General features: G+C 44.8%; 1 protein-coding gene across 1 annotated transcript in view; it reads right to left on the bottom strand.

Moving 5' to 3' along the window:
• The window catches only part of LOC124789384 (metabotropic glutamate receptor 4-like), an 876,620-nt gene that overhangs the window by 83,298 nt on the left and 772,026 nt on the right, over nucleotides 1–21,296 (bottom strand). The window contains exon 10 of the mRNA XM_047256716.1: nucleotides 11,126–11,361. Within this exon, the coding sequence (XP_047112672.1) occupies nucleotides 11,126–11,361 (236 nt within the window). The remainder of the gene's footprint in view (nucleotides 1–11,125; nucleotides 11,362–21,296) is intronic.

The following is a 21,296-nucleotide window of genomic DNA, read 5'->3' as shown; positions in this document are numbered from 1 at the left end:
ACACTTGAATGTTTTCTGAGGCCAGTACGGAATTGGATGGTAATAGTGCTAAAGTCCGTAGTTAATTTTAATGTTGGAGAAGGTTTACGCTTGCATACATTTGGCAATAATTTCATAATTTTTATCACTCTCCTTTTATATAGTTTTAACAATTGCGTTTTTTAGTGCCATTGTTCTATTGAAAGACGAGGGACAACATAGGCCACAAAGCGAGATAGAAAAGAGATCATTAAGTGCACTTGGTGCCCATTAGTCTGTGGTGATCGCCAGAACATCTTGAACTGCTAATATGAAACGTCAAGCAAGTCTTGCATTCCAAGGAACATTGTGATGAATGACATGACGGTATTGTCTAAGTGATCTGATAGCATTTACTATAAAATATTATTTTGTGAAATGATTAGTCGGTCACAGGATTCTTAACTTGGTTTGAAGTGGTTGAATTCGTCACTTTTTTTGGGCGTCACTCTTTTGACTGGTTTGATGCGGCCCGCCACGAATTCCTCTCCTGTGTTAACCTCTTCATCTCAGAGTTGCACTTGCAGTCTACGTCCTGAGTTATTTGCTGGATGTATTCCAGTCTCTGTCTTCCTCTACAGTTCTTGCCCTCTACAGCTCCCACTAGAACCATGGAAGTTGTTCCCTCATGTCTTAACAGGTGTCCTATCATCCTGTCCCTTCTCCTTATCAGTGTTTTCCACATGTTCCTTTCCTCTCCGATTCTGCGTAGAACCTCCCCATTCCTTACCTTAGCAGTCCTCGTAATTTTCAACATTCGTCTGTAGCACCACATCTCAAATGATTCGATTCTCTTTTGTTCCGGTTTTTCCACAGTCCATGTTTCACTACCATACAATGCTGTACTCCACAAATACATTCTCAGAAATTTCTTCCTCAAATTAAGGCCGATATTTGATATAAGTAGACTTCTCTTGGCCAGGAATGCTCTTTTTGCCATTGCTGGTATGCTTTTGATATCCTCCTTGCTCCGTCCGTCATTGGTTATTTTACTGCCTAGGTGGCAGAATTCCTTCATCTGCCTCGTGACCATCAATCCTGACGTTAAGTTTCTCGCTGTTCTAATTTATACTTCTCATTACCTTCGTCTTTCTTCGATTTTTTGGTCGTCACTCTTTTGAGTGGTTTGATGCGGCCCGCCACGAATTCCTCTCCTGTGCTAACCTCTTCATCTCAGAGTTGCACTTGCAGTCTACGTCCTCATTAGACTGTTCATTCCGTTGAGCAGATCATGTAATTCTTCTTCACTTTCACTCAGGAAAGCAATGTCATCAGCGAATATTATCACTGATATCCTTTCACCTTGAATCTTAATTCCACTCATGACCCTTTTTTAAATTTTTATCGTTGCTTACTCGATGTACAGATTGAACAGTAGAGGCGAAAGGCTACATCCTTGTCTTACACTCTTTTTAATATGAGTACTTCGTTCTTGGTGGTCCACTCACCCGTCTCTCGCCATAGCTTACCCTATTTTTCTCAGAATTTCGAACCTCTTGTACCCTTTTACATTGTCGAACGCTTTTTCCTGATCTACAAATCCTATGAAAGTGTCTTGATTTTTCTTTAGCCTTGCTTCCATTATTAACCGGTATGTCAGAATTGCCTCTCTCATGCCTTTACCTAACCTAAAGCCAGACTGATCGTCATCTAACGCTTCCTCAATTTTCTTTTCCATTCTTGTGTATATTTTTCTTGTCAGCAACTTGGATGCGTGAGCTGCTAAGCTGATTGTGCGGTAATTCTCGCACTTTTCAGCTCTTGCCGTCTTCGGAATTTTGTGCATGATGCTTTTCCGAAAGTCCGATGGTATGCGCCAGATACCTACAGTCTATACACCAACGTGAATAGTCGTTTTGTTGCCACTTCCCCCAACGATTTTAGAAATTCTGGCGGAAAGTTATCTGTCCCTTCTACCTTATTTGATCTTAAGTCCTCCAAAGCTCTTTTAAATTCTGATTCTATTACTGGGTCCCCTATCTCTTCTGAATCGACTCCTGTTTCTTCTTCTATCACATCAGACAAATTTTCCTCCTCATAGAGGCTTTCAATGTATTTTTTCCACCTATCCGCTCTAGCGTCTGCATTTAGCAGTGGAATTCCCGTTGCACTTTTAATGTTATCACCCTTGCATTTAATGTTACCGAAGGTTGTTTTGACTTTCCTGTATGCTGAGTCTGTCTTTCCGACAGTCATTTCTTTTGCGATGTCTTCACATTTTTCCTGCAGCCATTTCGTATTAGCTTCACTGCACTTCCTATTTATTTCATTCCTCAGTGACTTGTATTTCTCTATTCCTGAGTTTTCCAACTTCTGTGATGGCCCTTTTTAGAGATGTCCATTCGTCTTCAACTGTACTGCCTACTGACCTATTCCCTACTGCTGTATTTATAGCCTTAGAGAACTTCAAGCGTATCTCGTCATTTCTTAGTTCTTCCGTATACCACTTCTTTGAGTATTGATTCTTCCTGATTAATGTCTTAAACTTCAGCCTACTCTTCATCACTACTATGTTGTGATCTGTCTATGTCTGCTCCTGGGCACGCCTTACAATCCAGTGTCTGATTTCGGAATCTCTGTCTGACCGTGATGTAATCTAATTGAAATCCGCCGGTATCATCCGGCCTTTTCCAAGTACGCCTCTTCGTCTTGTGATTCTCAAACAGAGTATTCGCTATTACTAGCTGAAACTTGTTACAGAACTCAATTAGTCTTTCTCCTCTCTCATTCCTTGTCCTAAGCCCATATTCTCCTTTAACCTTTACTTCTACTTCTTCCGCTACAACTGCATTCCAATCTCCCATGAATATTAGATTTTCATATCCCTTTACGTAATGTATTACCCTTTCAATATCCTCATACACTTGCTCTGTCTCTTCATCTTCAGCTTGCGACGTCGGCATGTATACCTGAACTATCGTTGTCGCGGCTGGTCCCGGCGGAGGTTCGAGTCCTCCCTCGGGCATGGGTGTGTGTGTTTGTCCTTAGGATAATTTAGGTTAAGTAGTGTGTAAGCTTAGGGACTGATGACCTTAGCAGTTAATTCTCATAAGATTTCACACACATTTGAACACTTTTTTATCGTTGTCGGTGTTGCTATGCTGTCGATTGTGATAAGAACAACCCTATCACTGAACTGTTCACAGTGACGCACTCTCTGTCCTACCTTTCTATTCATAACGAATCCTACTCCCGTTATGTCATTTTCTGCTGCTGTTGATATTGCACTATACCCATCTAACCAGAAATCGTTGTCTTCTTTCCACTTCACCTCACTGACCCCAACTACATATAGATTGAGCCTAGCATTTCCTTTCACAGATTTTATAGTTTCCCTACCACGTTCAAGCTTCTGAAATTCCACGCCCCGACTCGTAGAACGTTATCCTTCCGTTTATTATTCAATCTTTTTCTCATGGTAACTTCCCCCTTGGCAGTCCCGTTCCAGAGATCCGAATGGGGGACTATTCCGGAATCTTTTGTTAAAGGAGAGATCATCATGACACGTCTTTCAATTACAGGCCACATGTCCTGTAGATACGCGTTACGTGTCTATAATGCAGTGGTTTCCATTACCTTCTGCATCCTCATGTCGTTGATCATTGCAGATTCTTCCACCTTTAGGGGCAGTTTCCCACCCCTAGGACAAGAGAGTGCCCTGAACCTCCGTAAGCCCCTACACCCTCAAACTTCTACCGTAGAAAATATCTGATACTGGTAACATATATTTTTATGTTGTATTGTGCAGGATCGGTTCGAAAACAATTTATACAGACAAGTGACTTATAATTTGACGTCCCCCCGCCCCCTTTTCCCTCCCACGCCTTCACCCGTGTCAATTTTCGCTGCCAATAGGCACTGCATATAAATCTTACACTTGGGCGGCCTTCTAACCTCGGCGCTCCAAGCAGCGATTCAGCGATTTGTGTCGCTTGGACCTTAAAATGATCCTGAGCATTGAGCCTATATTTATAGGTCTGTGGTATTACATAAATCCTAGGAAACACTTTCGAAACGGTGTTATTCTGACGTGAACTGAATTAAACACGTAATTCCCTATCACTGGGGATACCACCTATTACGAACAACATGTCAACTCCATAAAATGCCTCTATATCGATTAAATGCCAGATTACGGATCCAGAGGTCTCATGTTCGATAACCGGTTACTCATAGAATTTTTATCCGTCGCGTACCACTTCATTCACAGCCAGAAGTCATTTTCAACATGAGAAATATCTAGTTGCAAGGGTGTTAGAAGACCACGTTAAACTGTAAGTCCTCGTTTAAAGGTCTGTTGAACTGTAGCGAGTAGCATGGCAGTGTGTAATGCAACTATGTCGTTGCGTGAGAAGCAGCGTGCTGCAATCGAGTTACGAACTCGAAAAGTTCGTCTACACATGGAGCACCTTCTTCAGCATGACAATGCCAGACCACACACGACACTCCGACGCCTTGAGTCAGTCATCGATCATCCTCCATAAAGTGCTGATATTTCCCAACTCGATTTTCATCTATTTTCAAAACTTAAAGATTGCCTTCGAGGATTTCACTTTGATGTGATTATGTTAAAAAAATGTAGACATGAAGAATAAGATGTATAATGTTAATAACGTTTGTTTTATTTAAAACGCTTTAAGGATTCACATAAAAAATTCAGAGGCATTACTTTCCAGCCGACTATTGTACGTGAAAGGTAGAATTCCGTCAGTATCCTCTCGAATTCTACGAAGGAAAACAGGATGCGACACTGAGAATAAGTCCTGACTGACTCTCTCTCACTCGGAAGACACTAGCAGTCCATTTTTCTCTTCAGTCAGTGTAGCTCCGTGGAATAGGAAAGCAGACTAAATACCCTATCGTGAGATTAATTTCTGTCAGTGCTCATAAAACTGCAGAGTGCGAAGACTTATCTTATTGTTGGGTTATACCCTTGTTTTAAGCCTGACAACAGATTCGTACTGGTCAGTTTTTTTTCCTAGATAAATACATATTTCGGGAGACCACGGACCCCCGAAGGTAGCTCCCTTGTATGAACTGTAACACGTACAAAGTACCATTTTGTGATCACCACTACTCAAAGTTAGTCACAGTAAGCTGGGAATTTCCTCATCAGCCACTATTTTCACAAGACTGCTGTACACAGTAGAAAAAGTCAGTGACGTTAGCTAAATACAACGAACTTCTCCCCCATTTTATTAAAAAAGGGAGTTGTTGGATAATACACGTCCCGATATGGTTGGCAGACTGTCGTTATTGGACAAGTCCTGGCAGTGTGTAGCTACGAGAAGGGTGGTGAGGCAGAGGGAAGAGAGGAAACGTTTCCACCCAAAATATTTCTGTCTACTATGCTGACAGTGTAGCTTATCGGCAGTTGATGTTTCCGGTGTGAATTGGTAATCTACATACTACGTTGGACATAGTGTTTGATTAGCATTTTATATCCGATAAACTCAGTCATCCACATAACGGAAGGAAAAAATTCGATGAAAGGTGTCGATTGATATAGCAAAGTGCTGAATAGCGTAGCAAAGTTTCTGCAGTAAGCTACGAGTCTGTATAATCTTGCACCTTTCGTAGTGATGGAAGATGCTTGGAGTACCAATTATTAAGAATTTCAAGGAGGAAAATAAATGCTTTCTGTTCCCCCTCTTTTCGTTTATTTTTCTTATTCTCTCAACTATGTTTATTGTTTTCGACTGTACATGCTATCACATGTCTTAGTCTTCAGGCAGAAGCACGCAGGACTCGATGTGCATCCGCAACGTATATCATATGACACAGAGCGTTAGGAAACTGCACTGAAATACGAACGTTTTCCTGTTGCTCTCTGTCATATGATATACGTTGCGGATGAGCATCGAGTTCTGTATCCTTGCGCATGAAGAATGATCCATGTGTGTTAGAAATTGGTAGCATGTAAACTAGGAAACAATAAATTCAGCTGCAAGGAGACCACACGATTTTCGCATATTTTTGTATTTATAGTACATGAAGATCAGAACTCAAATATCAGCCGCCCAAAAGCTGATCCATGCAAGTCTCAAAAAGTATTGAGAAAATCGACTTAAGTTTTTCAGAATCTTTTAACATCTTAAAATTGGGTCGATTTCACGATAGGTAGTGTGGGTATGTGGCAGAATGCTCGCTCGCCATGTGTCTGTATGTGGGGGTGGATGGGGGGAGGGGGGTATTTGCGGCGCCAGCGCTCGTTTCCTGGCCACTGCAAATATTTAAAGTGAGGTTCATGTTCTGCGAGCATTGCTCGTTATAAACATTTTTTTATAAAAGATCAGAGTTCAAGACTTTACATTTACAATGAAAGCTGGATTTTGTATGCGATATGCATTTAGAAACAAGAAGAGGCGCACTTTTCAGAAAACGTAATTAGATATGTGTTAATTTGCACGTATTTGATGAATTTTATGTTTATCACGCAAATAAAAAAAAAAAACAAAAAATGTTCAAAACAAAACTCGAACCAGCGATTACCAGTCTCGAGCGCTACTGCTGTTTTCCATCTTTACGTATTTTACGCTTCACGGAAATACACCTTTGTTTAAAAATGTGCATCAACCGGAAATCGAACGAAGGTCCTATTGATGGCAGCGAAGCATTCTTCCACAGGATCACATAGCCTAGTGGAGAGCTGACCATACTTTGATACTCAAGTAGTTCAGGAAACTTCAAACTTCATTTTCTCGAGAATTTTTGAGAGTGGCGTCTAATGCTTTGGTCACTGGTATTTGAGTTCTGAACTTCACGCACCATACATATAAAGAATTACAAAAATCCGATTGCCGTGTGGTCTCCTCGTGAGTGAAGACGAGAAACAAATTAAAAGTGAGACATAAGAAATAATTATTTTACCTGTTTGGAATAAAATAACAATTTTGTAGAGTATAGTTCATAAATAATAAAATCCCAGAATGTACAGGGTGCGGCAATTAATAGCAGCACCGTAAAATACATCAACAACGACTACATGTATAGGCTGCCATTTTCGCGCATGTACGTTAGGCCTATAGCGGACAAAGTGACGAAGTTTCCTGCATGTGCAAGTTATATTTTAACAGTTGCAGCTACCGAGTTATAATACTGCCTTTCTTTTGATAGAACTGTAGGATTTTGTTTGCTGAACTTGAAAGAGGTTTCTAAGAGATTTACAGCGACTTAATGTGGGTGCTAATTGATCGAAAGTGATAAGATAAACATCGGTGCTAATCACTGTCCCACTGTCAGCGAGAAGAGATCTCTCAGACGTCGGCCCTGCTTCACTAAATAAATATAAGCAAACGCGGAACTCAGGTATGGTCCGACAGTTGGTATATATTTTTAAATTCTTGTAATGTTAAGTGCTCAAAATATTGACCTTGAGCACTGACACATACTACACAAGTCAAAAAAAGTTTTGCATCACCCCGGTTCCCAGAACTCCTGAAGACAGACGTTGACTGTGGATATTGTATCACAGACACAGACCCTTTGACAGCTCAGAGATGTCACTAAAGCCACCCAAAGATGGAAACAACCATGCATGAGCAGCTCCTATTAGAAGGAGATCGATATCTGATGAAGGCACTCTTAGAAGTGGCCGAAACCTAGGTTAAAAAGGCTTCATTTTTGCGACCGAGGACTGTTATTGCTTTAATTTTCAAAGCGATGTTATTCGGACATGAAGGAGATACAGAACGACAGGAACTGTCGATGACATACCTCGCTAGGGCAGCCCAAAAGCTACTACTGAAATGGATGACCGCTACCTACTGATTATGGCTCGGAGAAACCCTGACAGCAATGCCACTATGTTGAATAATGCTTTTCGTGCAGCCACAGCACGTCGTATTACGACTCAAATTGTGCGTAATAGGCTGCATGATGCACAACTTCACTCCCGACGTTCATGGCGGGATCCATTATTCAGGGCCGACGTACGCCGTTTGTGGTCATGGTAGGCGCCGTAACGGCTGTACGATACGTGGATGTCATCCTCCGACCGATACTACAACCATATCGGTAGCTTATCTGCGAGGCATTCGTCTTCGTGGACGACAATTCGAGCCCCGTAGTGCACATCTTGTGAATGATTTCCTTCAGGATAATGACATCGCTCGACTAGAATGGCCAGCATGTCCTCCAGACATGCCTGGGATGGATTCAAAAGGGCTGTTTATGGACGACGTGACCCACCAACCACTCTGAGCGATCTACGTCGAATCGCCGTTGAGGACTGGGACAATCTGGACTAAGAGTGCCTTGATGAACTTGTGGATAGTATGCCACGACGAATACAGCCATGCATCAATGCAAGAGGACGTGCTACTGGGTATGTCCAGCAATCTGGACCACCACCTCTGAAAGTCTCGCTGTATGATGGTACAAAATGCAATGTGTTGTCTTCATGAGCAATAAAAAAGGCGGAAATGATGTTTATATTGATCTCTATTCCAGTTTTCTGTACAGGTTCCGGAACTCTCGCAACCGAGTTGATGCAAAACTTTTTTTTTGATGTGTGTATAAAGGGATTCCGATCAGACACCACTACAACTTTCTTTCTTTTCTCTAGCGTTAATCTCGTTCGGTATGGGTCCGCTTTTTCAGGAGTTCACGTTTGGCGGTCACAAGGCAGAAAATATCGCTGGTTGCACTTCACTTATAAGAATAATACTAAATCCAAACTAACATCAAGGAGTAGAAGGCGGCTAATAGCTTCCGCCAACCAGACTGGCTCTACTTGTTGTGGTTGGTCTCACCGAACCTGGGAGCAGCAACATGCAAACAACAGTGAGATCTCAAACAGTGGAGGGTTCAGTACTGGACACGGTTCACTCTACTTCAAACGTCCTGGGTTCGGTCGTCGGCTACAGCCCCTCGGTCCGACACTGCTACCACACCGCTAGCGGTCCCGGCCTGCCCTCGCGCTGTGGACCTCCTCGCTGATCGGTCCGGAGCCGAACTGCCTGACACACACGACGACCCAGAATACTATCCGTGGCACCAAAGATAGTATCACAGTACTGGCTATCGATAACCGCTGCTGCTGCCACTTGCGAACAAACAATACTAGCAACTCAGTGGCACCATTAACACAAGAAGGAATCGAGACGCCACTATCGCTATTACACGACGCCAAGTTATGAACGGCAAGAACGCGAGCCACACACGCCTCAACAATTTTTATAAGTCAGCTATTCTCAACTCATCCCAGTGATGCCAACATGAAGACATGAAAGTATAAAACTCCTCCTACAAGCTATTTCATTTCTACATCGGTTTGTCCCTTTATTTTATGTCCCTCATACTTTCAAATTGTAGTAAGGTCTGCTGATAAGTTTTACATACTGTAGTATCACATATTGATACCACCACACAGTCATGACAAAGTTGGCAACAGAACTGCAAGTATCCACCAGAAGCCTATAGCAATCGTGCGGGATCTGGTGGACCCAATGGAGCACACCCAGGTGAGCACGCCTCCAGCGGCTCTGCACTACGAGCGTCCTGTCCCACCACGATAAACACTACTGGCCATTAAAATTGCTACACCAAGAAGAAATGCAGATGATAACATGCAGTGTGGGTGCATAGATCCTGAGAAATCAGTACTCAGAACAACGACCTCTGACCGTAATAACGGTCTTGATACGCCTGGGCATTGAGTCAAACAGAGCTTTGATGGCGTGTACAGGTACAGCTGCCCATGCAGCTTCAACAGGATACCACAGTTCATCATGAGTAGTGACTGGCGTATTGTGATGAGGCAGTTGCTCGTCCACCATTGACCAGACGTTTTCAATTGGTGAGAGATCTGGGGAATGTGCTAGCCAGGGCAGCAGTCGAACATTTTCTGTATCCAGAAAGGCCCGTACAGGACCTGCAACATGCGGTCGTGCATTATCCTGTTGAAATGTAGGGTTTCGCAGGAATCGAATGAAGGGTAAAGCCACGGGTCGTAACGAATCTGAAATGTAACGTCCACTGTTCAAAGTGCCGTCAATGCCAACAAGAGGTGACCGAGACGTGTAACCAATGGCACCTCATACCATCACGCCGGGTGATACGCCAGTATGGCGATGACGAATACACGCTTCCAATGTGTGTTCACCGCGATGTCGCCAAACACGGATGCGACCATCATGACCTGTAAACATAACTTGGATTCATCCGAAAAAATGACGTTTTGCCATTCGTGCACCCAGGTTCGTCGTTGAGTACACCATCGCAGGCGCTCCTGTCTGTGACGCAGCGTCAGGGGTGTCCGCAGCCATGGTCTCCGAGCTGATAGTCCATGCTACTGCAACGTCGTCGAACTGTTCGTGCAGATGGTTGTTGTCTTACAAACGTCCCCATCTGTTGACTCAGGGATCGAGATGTGGCTGCACGATCCGTTCAGCCATGCGGATAAGATGCCTGTCATCTCGACTGCTAGTGATACTAGGCCGTTGGGATCCAGCACTTCGTTCAGTATTACCCTCCTGAACCCACCGATTCGATATTCTGCTAACAGTCATTGGATCTCGACCAACGCGAGCAGAAATGTCGCGATACGATAAACCGCAATCGCAATAGGCTACAATCCGACCTTTATCAAAGTCGGAAACGTGATGGTACGCATTTCTCCTGCATACACGAGGCATCACAACAACGTTTCACCAGGCAACGCCGATCAACTGCTGTTTGTGTATGAGAAATCGGTTGGAAACTTTCCTCATGTCAGCACGTTGTAGGTGTCGCCACCGGCTTCAACCTTGTGTGAATGCTCTGAAAAGCTAATCATTTGCATATGACAGCATCTTCTTCCTGTCGGTTAAATTTCGCGTCTGTAGCACGTCATCTTCGTGGTGTAGAAATTTTAATGGCCAGTAGTGTAGGATGGCCGGTGGCAGCCACCGAGCACGCTCGCACTCGGAGCCATTTCATTAAATGATACTTTAGTAATTATTTATGTATTTGTTTGTCATTAACAAACTGAATTACTACTTGCATTAACAATGTTTTTGTTATTTTTTCCGTTATCATTTGGAATTAGTAGAAGCAATACGCGCCACCCTGCAGTTTCCCGCTCTGTGACAATTAGCAGGCGGGCAGGAGCTCGGCAAAGACGTACCTGCACGCCGACGAGGGCGCTGCAGATGCAGAGCTGTGAGCGCGGAGAGATGAAGGAGGGCCTGCGCGCCGATCGCTTGCCCGCGTGGAAGATGCGCGCGATGCGGTTGGTTTTGGTGAGCAGCGCCGCGTACACCACGGTGAAGCAGAAGCCCGCGCCGAAGCGCTGCACGCCGCACACTACGTCCGTCGGCCGCAGCACCAGCGCGAACGTCACGCTGTAGCACAGCAGGATGCCTGCGGGCGGCGCCACAAATACACAGCTCAGTAAGCACTGCGGCGGCCGTTAAAAAAAGAAAAAAAAATTTAGAAGAATAACGGTGATGTTTCTGTGAAATGATTGTTTCTCTAACTTCTTTTATTTATTACTTTTGCACAGATCATTTCACAAAAATTACGGCCATTTTTAATTTATTTTTTGCTTTTCAAGATTTCTTCAGAAAGCACGTTTTATAATATATTTAAATATAGATCTGCACTCTATTATTAGAAAGAGTGTATAGGTTAACAGAAAATAGAGAAGCTTCAACTTATGCTGTAATTTGATATTTATTTAATTTTTTCCAACGTGAAAGAAACAACTCCACAATTTCTAAACCAACATACAAGGGTTGGAACTTTAATAGTGGAAACTATTTATTTACAGCTCGTACAAAATAGGTACGTGTTTCAAGTTTTACTGACCTTCAAAGTACACACCAGCATTGTATATAACACGTTGCCAGTGATATGGAAGTCGTAGGATACTGTTAGCGGTGCCAATTGTGTTGACAGTTCGAACGACGCGGTCTGTTGCCCGACGAATTTGTAGCAGTTCTGAAGCGAATGCCGTGAAGTGTTTCCTTCAGATTAAAACTGTGTGCCTGACCGAGACGCGAACTCGGGACCTTTGCCTTTTGCGGGCAGGTGCCCTACCAACTTTTTTTCTTTTTTTCCCTTTTTTTCTTTTTTGTTTTTTCTTTGTTTTTTGTTTTGTCTTTTTTTCTCTGCAAAAACAAAAAAAAATCATTGTAAAACAAATCACAAATGTAAAGGAACAGGGATACAGGATGTTGTTTTTATTTATTTATTTATTTATTTTCCATACAGATCACTCTGTGAAAAGGGACATGTAGATCATTTCATGATATAGTATGTGCATTATATATGGAACGGTGAGAGAAGCGTGAGGTTCATTATCAGCTGTCAAATGTGCACACCGACTGCACCCGGCGCATCCCAACTGCGTGGGGGGTCGTGGAAGACTGCCTGAAGATAGTTGGCAAAGATTTTCCGATAGTGTGACCATCATTGTGGGCTTGCTGCAAGAAATACCAAAAGTCGAGTCGCGACTTGGCAGCATCCCCATAGAGGTACGCGATCGTCCAACCTGTGACCCAGATGATCGAGTGTGATTTAGTCGCCGGAAAGTAGTCACTCTCCGGATGTAAGAAGGAAGCAGGTGTAATATGTTGCGGGGTCACACGGAGGTAGCAAGCCACCATCTGTCTTCGTAGGAGCCATACGTCCTCCACCGCGATACAAGTTAAGCGGTGATGGTCGTCATCCACTTGGCGACATTTCGGGCACAGTGGAGTGTCTATTAGTCCAATTGCATGGAGTCGTTGGTTGGTGTTGAACTTGCCACAGGTGACAGAGAACCACAGTGCCCGAACAAAGGTAGGAAGGAATTTTTGGTGCACATGTCTCCAAATCTTCGGCCAATGCAACTTGGGGTATTTGAGTTCAATGACATTACGACTTATCCATCGTAGCAGCCAAACATAAAAATCCTTCGTGCATGGTGGTCTCGTGCGCGGAAGCTCGTCTCTGATATAACTAAGTTCCACGATAAATGTCGGTACATGCGCAAAATGTGACGTAATGTTGCCCACCGCCACCGGAGGTGTGAGGGACGCTGGAACTAGGAGATCCAGTAGGCGGGATGCAAGGGAATCACGCCCGCTACGCCATTGCTTGTACATCGTGGCTAGAAGGAGCGCCGTTGCTCGGCAGTGAACATTCGTAAGTCCGAGTCCCCCCTTGTCCATAGGGAGCGTGAGCGTTGCGTATTGCACCTTGAGGGGCGATCCAGTCATCACAAAATAGCCTAGTGCTGATTGAAGTCGACGTCCGAGCGTGAGTGGTAGGGGCAGGATCTGCGAAATATGCACCATTCGATAAACCACATAAGTGTTCAGATACTCGACTCGCTGCAAAGGATCAAGGCGCCGTAGGAGATGTTGTCGGACCATGGTACGTGTTGTCTGTAAAATACATCGGTAGTTAACTGCCGCAGTATGTTTTACAGATGAGGTAAAGTCTATGCCGAGATAGCGGAATCGTTACACATAAGGAAACGGACTGATTTCTTCCGGCGTAAGGCCCCTTCCAACCGGCATTGCCGCCGATTTGTTCATGTTCACTGCACTACCCGCCGTCACACTGTGGTCCAACAACAGTTCAAGGACCGTGTTCACCTCTTCCTCAGAACGAACGAGCAGCAGGAGGTCGTCCGCATAGGCACGACATTTGAAGGTGTAGCCCCGCAGTTCCATCCCAGAAAGAGAATTTGTTAGCCTCCAAATTAATGGTTCCAACGCTATCACGAACAGCAGCATCGAAAGAGGGCAGCCCTGGCGAATGGATCGTCGAATTGAATGGGCCCTGCTATACACTCATTAACCTGTACCAAGGATTGTGCGCCCCGATAAATCCTTCTAATGAGACCAGTAAAACGGTCTGGAAATCCCATTTGTTCCAGTACAGCGTACAGATAGTTGTGGCGCACCTTATCAAAAGCACTGTCAAAATCAACCGCCACCATCGCCGCTTTAAGCCGGCACTCCTCCGCCAGCGCTATCACATCACGGCATTCGCCAGTAGCTGTTTGCACATTCACCGATGCACCCGGTGTCGTCTGTTCTGGAGAGAGAACGCTACGAATTAACATACGACATCGGGACGCTAGCAACCATACAAAGATCTTATAGTCGGCATTAAGCAGGGTGATGGGGCGATAATGTGTGACGGTAATTCCTGGTTTCGGTTTATGTACTGGCACCAAGAGGCCTTCCATAAACGCCGGTGGAATAGGCGCATCGGAATGTAACATCTCGTTGTACATTTCCGTCCATCGCGGTGCCATTTCGTTGCGAAATTCTCGATAAAATTCAGCAGGAAGTCCATCAGTGCCTGGGGACCGATTCAACGCACCCTTTGCGATCGCATCATGCACTTCCTCACAGCTAATGGCTTCCAGTAAGGTTCCCGCGGCTTCCACCGTCAGTGTACGGGAGACGTACGTGGCTATACGTTCGAGGTCATCGACAGGGGCTGCTTCTTCCCGATAGACGTGTTGGTAATGGTCGACGAATGCAGAGACAATGTTCGCTTGACGCGTCACTCTTCGGTCTTCGCGGGTAATTAATTCCCGTACCAAAACGCGTCGTCGGTGCTTTCGTTCATTCACGACGTGGTGCATGGAAGGAATCTCGTGCATTATCGTATCGTGACATCTGGCGCGCACCATGGTTCCCTGAAGATGTTTCCGAGCTAAAGCCACTAGTTTAGCTTTTATCCTTTTGCGTTCGATCCAGACGTCCTGTCCCGGCGGACCATCGTACAGGTCGCGCAGCGCTGCAAAATAAAAGTCGGTCGTACGGCGGCGCCATTCTGCCATCTCCCTGCTATATGAGATGAACGTACGGCGAAGCGCCGGTTTAGCACAAGTCAGCCACCAATCAAGCTTCGTCGCATACCTTCCAACCCTGCGCTCGCACATCGTCCATGTCTCAAGGATCTGGTGACGGCATTCAGGATCATGTAGATGTTGAATGTTTAATTTCCACGGGGCCTTACTGTTCCACACCTCTCTACGGCGAAGAAGCACCGTACAGATGTAAGCGCTGTGATCGGAAAATGCCAATGGCCAGCGTTCCGCGTCCTGGACATCATTTGCATGAGCCCGTGAGATATAAATGCGATCTAACCTGCTCGCCGAATGACTTGTCACATAGGTGTATCCCGCTGCATCTCCACGTCGTAATTCCCACGTGTCACTAAGTACAAGGTCGTTGACAACGATTCGCAACTCCTGGCTGATGTTTGCTTGCGGTCATTGGGCTTTTTGGCTGAGAACACAGTTGAAATCTCCAACAATTATTACACATTCATAACGCCCTTGGAAAAGTGGGGCAATGTCTTCTGCATAAAATCGCGCCCTTTCCTGTCGCCGATTGTTTCCCGACGGTGCAAAAAGATTGATGATGCGTGTCCCATACGTCGTGAAAGCCATTCCCCTGGCCGACGGAAGGTAACACACGTTTTCCACTGGGAAGCCATCTCGCACGTAAACTGCCACCCCACTCCCATTGTGATCTCCATGTGACGAATAGGATTGGTAGCCTGCGATGTATGGGAGTGCAGCTGTGTGGAGTTCCTGCAGCAAAGCAATATCCACATCAGATGCCCAAATCGTTTCCTTCAGTAGGTGTATTTTGGCCGGTGAACGCACGTCATTTATATTTAATGTCGCAATACGGTTCGCATGGCGTTGAATCCCACTCTGTCGATGCGCAACAACATCTCCCTGCATCGGCGCTGGAGGCTGAGTTAGAAGACGTTCTCTCACCCCTCTCCCTTCACCTTCAGCAATTATTAGGCCGTCTTCGTGAGTGCCTGCTGCCTCTGTATGACGTCCGGCGTCTCCTCAATACCGTCATACCACATCTTTGCAGGCAATGATATATTCGTGTCCATTGCCACAGCATCTGCGTCGGGAGAGCCAACTGGTTGTGATTCCTCTTCAGCATCACCACGTCCCGGTACCGTCAATGTGACAGACCGCTGCGGGTCTGATCGAACATTTTCCATTGCCTCATCCTGTTTCGTAGAGGCTGTTGTGTCTTCTTGGTCCACAGGCACATCGTCGTCGGGGCAAGGGGAGACATCCCTAGGAGATGTCGTGCGACGACGGCGTTTCCTCCTTTTCGGGGAACGTTGTTTGCGTGATCTTCTTTCCGTGTCCTCAGATTGTAGGGAATCACGCTGCCCGACAGAAAAGCATCCGTGGGAACAGAAAGTATTTCGAGTCCCATCGTTGTACTTGGCGGGAGTTCGGTCGAAACTGATGTTGTCGTCACAGAGTGCGTTCCAGACGGAACAGCATCCGTAGTGGCTGGAACTGCTTCGTGTACTATCGGTGTGCTTGGTGGGAGTTCGGTCTCATCTGATGTTGTCGCCGTAGATTGTATGCTCGATGGAGCAGCATCCTCTGTCATCCCGACGTCTGCTACAATGTTTCGGAGAGTGTCATCTTGATCTCCCACCGGGGTTGTGTCTTTTCGGTCATCAGCGGACGCAGTGAGGGCTTTTGCATAGGTGATCGGTAGTACTGTCAGCGCCGGCGACGGCTCCCGCACATCTGAAGGCAGTTGCGTAATCCGCCGTTGCATACAGTTCGACCTGAGGTGTCCCTCCTGGCCACAGCCAGAACATGTACGTGGTTGACCATCGTAAATCACCACCGCCCGACAACCACCAATTGTCAGATAGGGCGGTACATGCTTCTGAAGATCAATAGTGATCTGTCGCACACCGTTAAGGACGGGGTATGTGGCGAATTGTTTCCAGCGTTCTGCCGTGTGACCTGTACCGTGCCGTATGGCTTAAAAGCCTCGATAACTTCGTCAGCCGGGAGCTCAAATGGCAGCTCAAAAACACGTTTTGTCCGTACACCCAGACCAGCATGTTCTACAGTTACCGTGCCGACATTCCCGTCACTATGGCAAAATCGGAGACCTGCTTTTGTCGCCTGTAGAATGCTCTCACACGCCGCGTCATTTACCATCTTAACATACACCGTGGGACTAACGATGGACAGATGAATTCCGACAATATCGTTTGGCGGTATCTTGACGTCCTCTCGAATGAATCATTTCACTGCTAAAGCCTTTAGTCGTTGGTAGTCTTTGCAGAAATTGAATCATAATGTAGTTTTCCTGTACATGTTTGCCATGATCGTTGTTACTAGCCCGCGCGCAGACGAAGTCCACAAGTAAACAAACACTCGCACACGCCGCACAGGCGGAAGTATCGGACCTCCGCTTCGCACGGCCGCTAGCGCCGAACTGTCTACCCGAACACGACTCACGCCCCGTCCTCACAGCCTTAATTCCGCCAGTACCTCGTCAGCTCTTCATATCAGCGCACACTCCGCTGTAGAGCGAAAATTTCATTCTGTTTCCTTCAGTTTAGAAATCGAGTTGAACTCACGAGGGCTTAAGTCAGTGGAGTGCAGTGGGTGGTATAGCAATTAGCAACCCCATCAGTCAAACAAATCAGTAACAGCTTGCACTATACGTGCTTGAGCATTGTCCTGAAAAATGATGGTCAGATCCTGCAGAAAGTGTCTTTACTTCTGTCTCTATGCTGTTCACTTTTGGAACACAACCTGCGACCAGCTTAGAGACAGAAGTGATGACACTTTCTGCAGGACTGGCCATCATTTCGCAGGACAATGCTCAAGCACGTACAGTGCAAGTTTTTACTGATTTGTTTGACTGATGGGGCTGCTAAGTGCCATACCACCTACTGCACTCCCCTGACTTAAGCCCTCGTGAGTTCAGCTCGATTTCTAAACTGAAGCAAACACTTCACGGCATTCGCTTCAGAACTGCTACAAATTCGCCGCTCGAACTGTCAACACAACTGGCACTGCTAAGAGTATCCCACGACTGCCACGTCGCTGGCAATGGGTTATCACAGTCCTGGTGACTACTCTGAAGGTCAGTGAAACTTAGAAACACGTATCTATGTTGTACGAGCTGTAAATAAATCCAACCCTTGTATATTTTTACAGCTAAGCCTTGAAGAGATGAACTTTTGACATTTCGTTTACATAGTTAGCAACTTCCGTTCGTGAAATATTTTAAATTTTTCCTCAAATCGCTAATTAAGTTTTAGTTAATAGCTCTCATTACTTTCGCGCCTTTCTTTTCTTTTTTGTAAGACTTGTCCACGTTCGAATTCAATGAGCTGTGCTGACCAATCTATTCTTCTCTTACAGTTTCACTACTGATGACACAATACTCCCCGCCTCCTTTCACATTGGCGGGTCCGCCACTTGTTACATACCGTGATCAGCGATCAGTTCTACATTACACTGGGGTGTCTGCATCTGCATACTTCCCAGCAGTTAGTGTATGCTGGATGTCTCTTCTGAAAGTTGTCAGGCGCATTTTCTCCGATTTTTCGGCAGATATCTGTAAATTTAGTTTGTGCATTGTGTGACTGCAGTCAGTCAAAACAAGTACTGCTCATCGTGTCTCTCATGCGACGGCCAGTCTTGACCTTAAGCGTAGGTTTGTTTCCTGTTACAGACAAAATGATTTTTAAAGCGGCATTTTACGAGCCCATTCGATACAAAGGCCCGTAATTATCCTATCGCGATATGGATCTGTAATAACAAGTAAAACATGGAGAATCACCAGTACTTAAGCAGCGACTCGAGTACTGCCTTGGCCCACGGTGACTGTCACAGCCTTGCGGCAGTGCTACTCAGCCACTGCTGGAATACTGGTTACTCTCTGCTCGGTTAGCTGTGCGGTCTAACGTACGGATTTCTGGGCTGGGAAGGAGCGCCTGGTCCCCGGCACGAATCCGCCCAGCGGACCTGGGTCGAGGTCCAGTGAGCCGGACAGTCTGTGGATGGTTTTTAGGCGGTTTTCCATCCGCCTCGCCGAATGCGGGCTGGTTCCCCTTATTCTGCCTCAGCTACACTACGTCGGCGATTGCTGTGCAAACAAGTTCTCCACGTACACGTGCACCACCATTACTCAAACATAGGGCTACACTCGTCTGGTGTGAGACGTTCCACGGAGGGGGTGCACCGGGGGCCGAACCGCACAATAATGCTGAAAGAGTGGTTCGGTGTAGGGCGGCGGAGGGGTGAAGTGGACTGCGGTAGTCGTCGTGGGGTTGTGGACCACTGCGGCTGCGGCGAGGACGGAGCATCTTCGTCGTTTCTACGCCCCCCGTTAACTTACAATACTATACAATACTGGTTATTCTCTGTGTTTACTGTTCCTGTTAATGCACGTCGATTAAACGAATATCGCACTCGACTAATGTGGGACCGATCTATAGAATGGGCAGGCAAAAGTACGCTTTTTAGTATGTAACGGAAATGGAACCTACGCTTTCCAGTGACAACGAGCTTCGCTTGAAACATATGTTGTATTTGTTTGGGCCGACTCCACACATACAGTGCAAAAACAAAAATTGAAAATACAAGTCCATTCTTTCAAAGAAGAAAGCAGCAACCAGCCACTATTGATAACGCAGTTCATTTGCACGAATAGCGTCGTAACCGGTTTATAACCGACAGATTCATCTTCTAAAGGATGTTCACGTCAAGACGCACATTAGTTAAAGTTTAAATAAGATTTTAGCTTTCCCCTTTGTGGTGAAAGATTCTTGAGATTGCGGTGGCCTACATAAAAAAATGATTTCAGAAACGACCTGTTGAAACATAATTTTTTTCATAACGCTTGAACACAGTGTAAACAAATCATTATCACTGGGGTCCTGTAGTTATATTTTACTCCCATCGAATCTCAAGTCGTTTTGTTGGAATGTAGTTGGCTTGTATCCACGAAATACTTTAAAATGTATGCGGTACTTGCAAATTATAGATTGCAGCAATCAGTCGTCCTTTTTAAATTTTATTATGCAGATCCAGATTCCGGCTAGAAGCTAGCCATTCTCAATGCTAAGAATACAAAGAGTACATAGCCAGATGATGTCATAAAAAGTTACAAGTATTGGCTTAACTCATATGGTTTGCATATTACGTACCACTATTATTTTCGCTCAATGCATGTCAGTCCCTGTTGATCAGGCTTCACCTACAGTTCGTTGAATACTGCTGTTTGCGGAAGGCCATGTAACCAACCGATGTATTCTCCACACAGCCTGCCTTCTGCAAACAGTAGTAATCAATGAACTGCACGTGAAGCCCGATCAACAGGGGCTGACATGCATTAAGTGAAAATAATAGTGGTGTGTAATATACAAACCATATTAGTGAAGCCATTACTTGTAACTTTTTATGACATCATCTGAGTATGTACTTCTTGTATTCTTAGCATAGTGAATGGCTAGCTTCTAGGCGAAATCTGGATCTGCATAATAAAATTTAAAAAGGACGACTGATTGCTGCAATCTATAATTTGCAAGTCGATATAACAGTCACTGAGTGCAACCGCTTTCCGAACGGAAGGTAACCTGATATGCGGTATTTGTTTGATTTGCGTATAGCCGTGTTGCATAAAGTCACACAAACACGCACCAGAGATGGCGATATCACAAGTACAACAATCCCCAAGAAATCTCTCAGAGATATTATAATATATACAATGATATGAGAGTAGAAAATTTAGATAAGTTAACCTTTCAATTAGGCATCATGTGTTAATGCAATTTCTACTGTCGTAATATTTATTTATTTCTCACCGATTATTTTATTTCCTGTGTATACTACAATATTTACATAATAATATTTACTTAATATCATTTAAGTTACATTTCCCAGCAAACTGGTTGCTGCATTTGTTAACTCTATTTGTAATTAATGCTCTTTGATTTTAAATGGATATAAAATAAGCTTCATTCTTTGAAAATTTTCTACTGTCAGATCAATGTAGATACAAATTATCTCTCTCTGACAGAGAATTTCCTTGGCACTTATTGTGCTTGTAATATCGCCATCTTTGTGCACATTTTCCCATTTGGTGAAAACTTTTTGCTGTGTGCAAAACCCTTGTAAAACTTTCTATTCTTGCCGAGGGCCCGCAATTGCGGGATATTTTGAACCTTCGGTAGGACGCCGTTGTGGTGGTAAGAGTTTGTTAAGTAGAAGTGTATTGTGGTTTTTAAGGCCACAACTCGAACTTATTTATCAGGGGATGCAATATTTGATAGTCGTAATTGTACTGTCCTCACATTCCAATTAACCTAAAAAAAAGAAAAAAAGAGGAGAAGAGTTGTGCAGAGTTTAATTGCACAAATAAATTCCCATAAATGGTTCATTCTTTTTCAAAGGTTCATCAATGTTTTTAGGTGTTTCGTATGCTAATGCACTTCCATAATAAACGTGTCTACAACGTGTTAATATAGTAAACGTGCATTTA

The sequence above is a fragment of the Schistocerca piceifrons genome, chromosome 3 (assembly GCF_021461385.2).
Source record: "Schistocerca piceifrons isolate TAMUIC-IGC-003096 chromosome 3, iqSchPice1.1, whole genome shotgun sequence".
NCBI classification, from domain to species: Eukaryota; Metazoa; Arthropoda; class Insecta; order Orthoptera; family Acrididae; genus Schistocerca; species Schistocerca piceifrons.
This window is presented reverse-complemented; position numbering and strand designations above follow the sequence as displayed.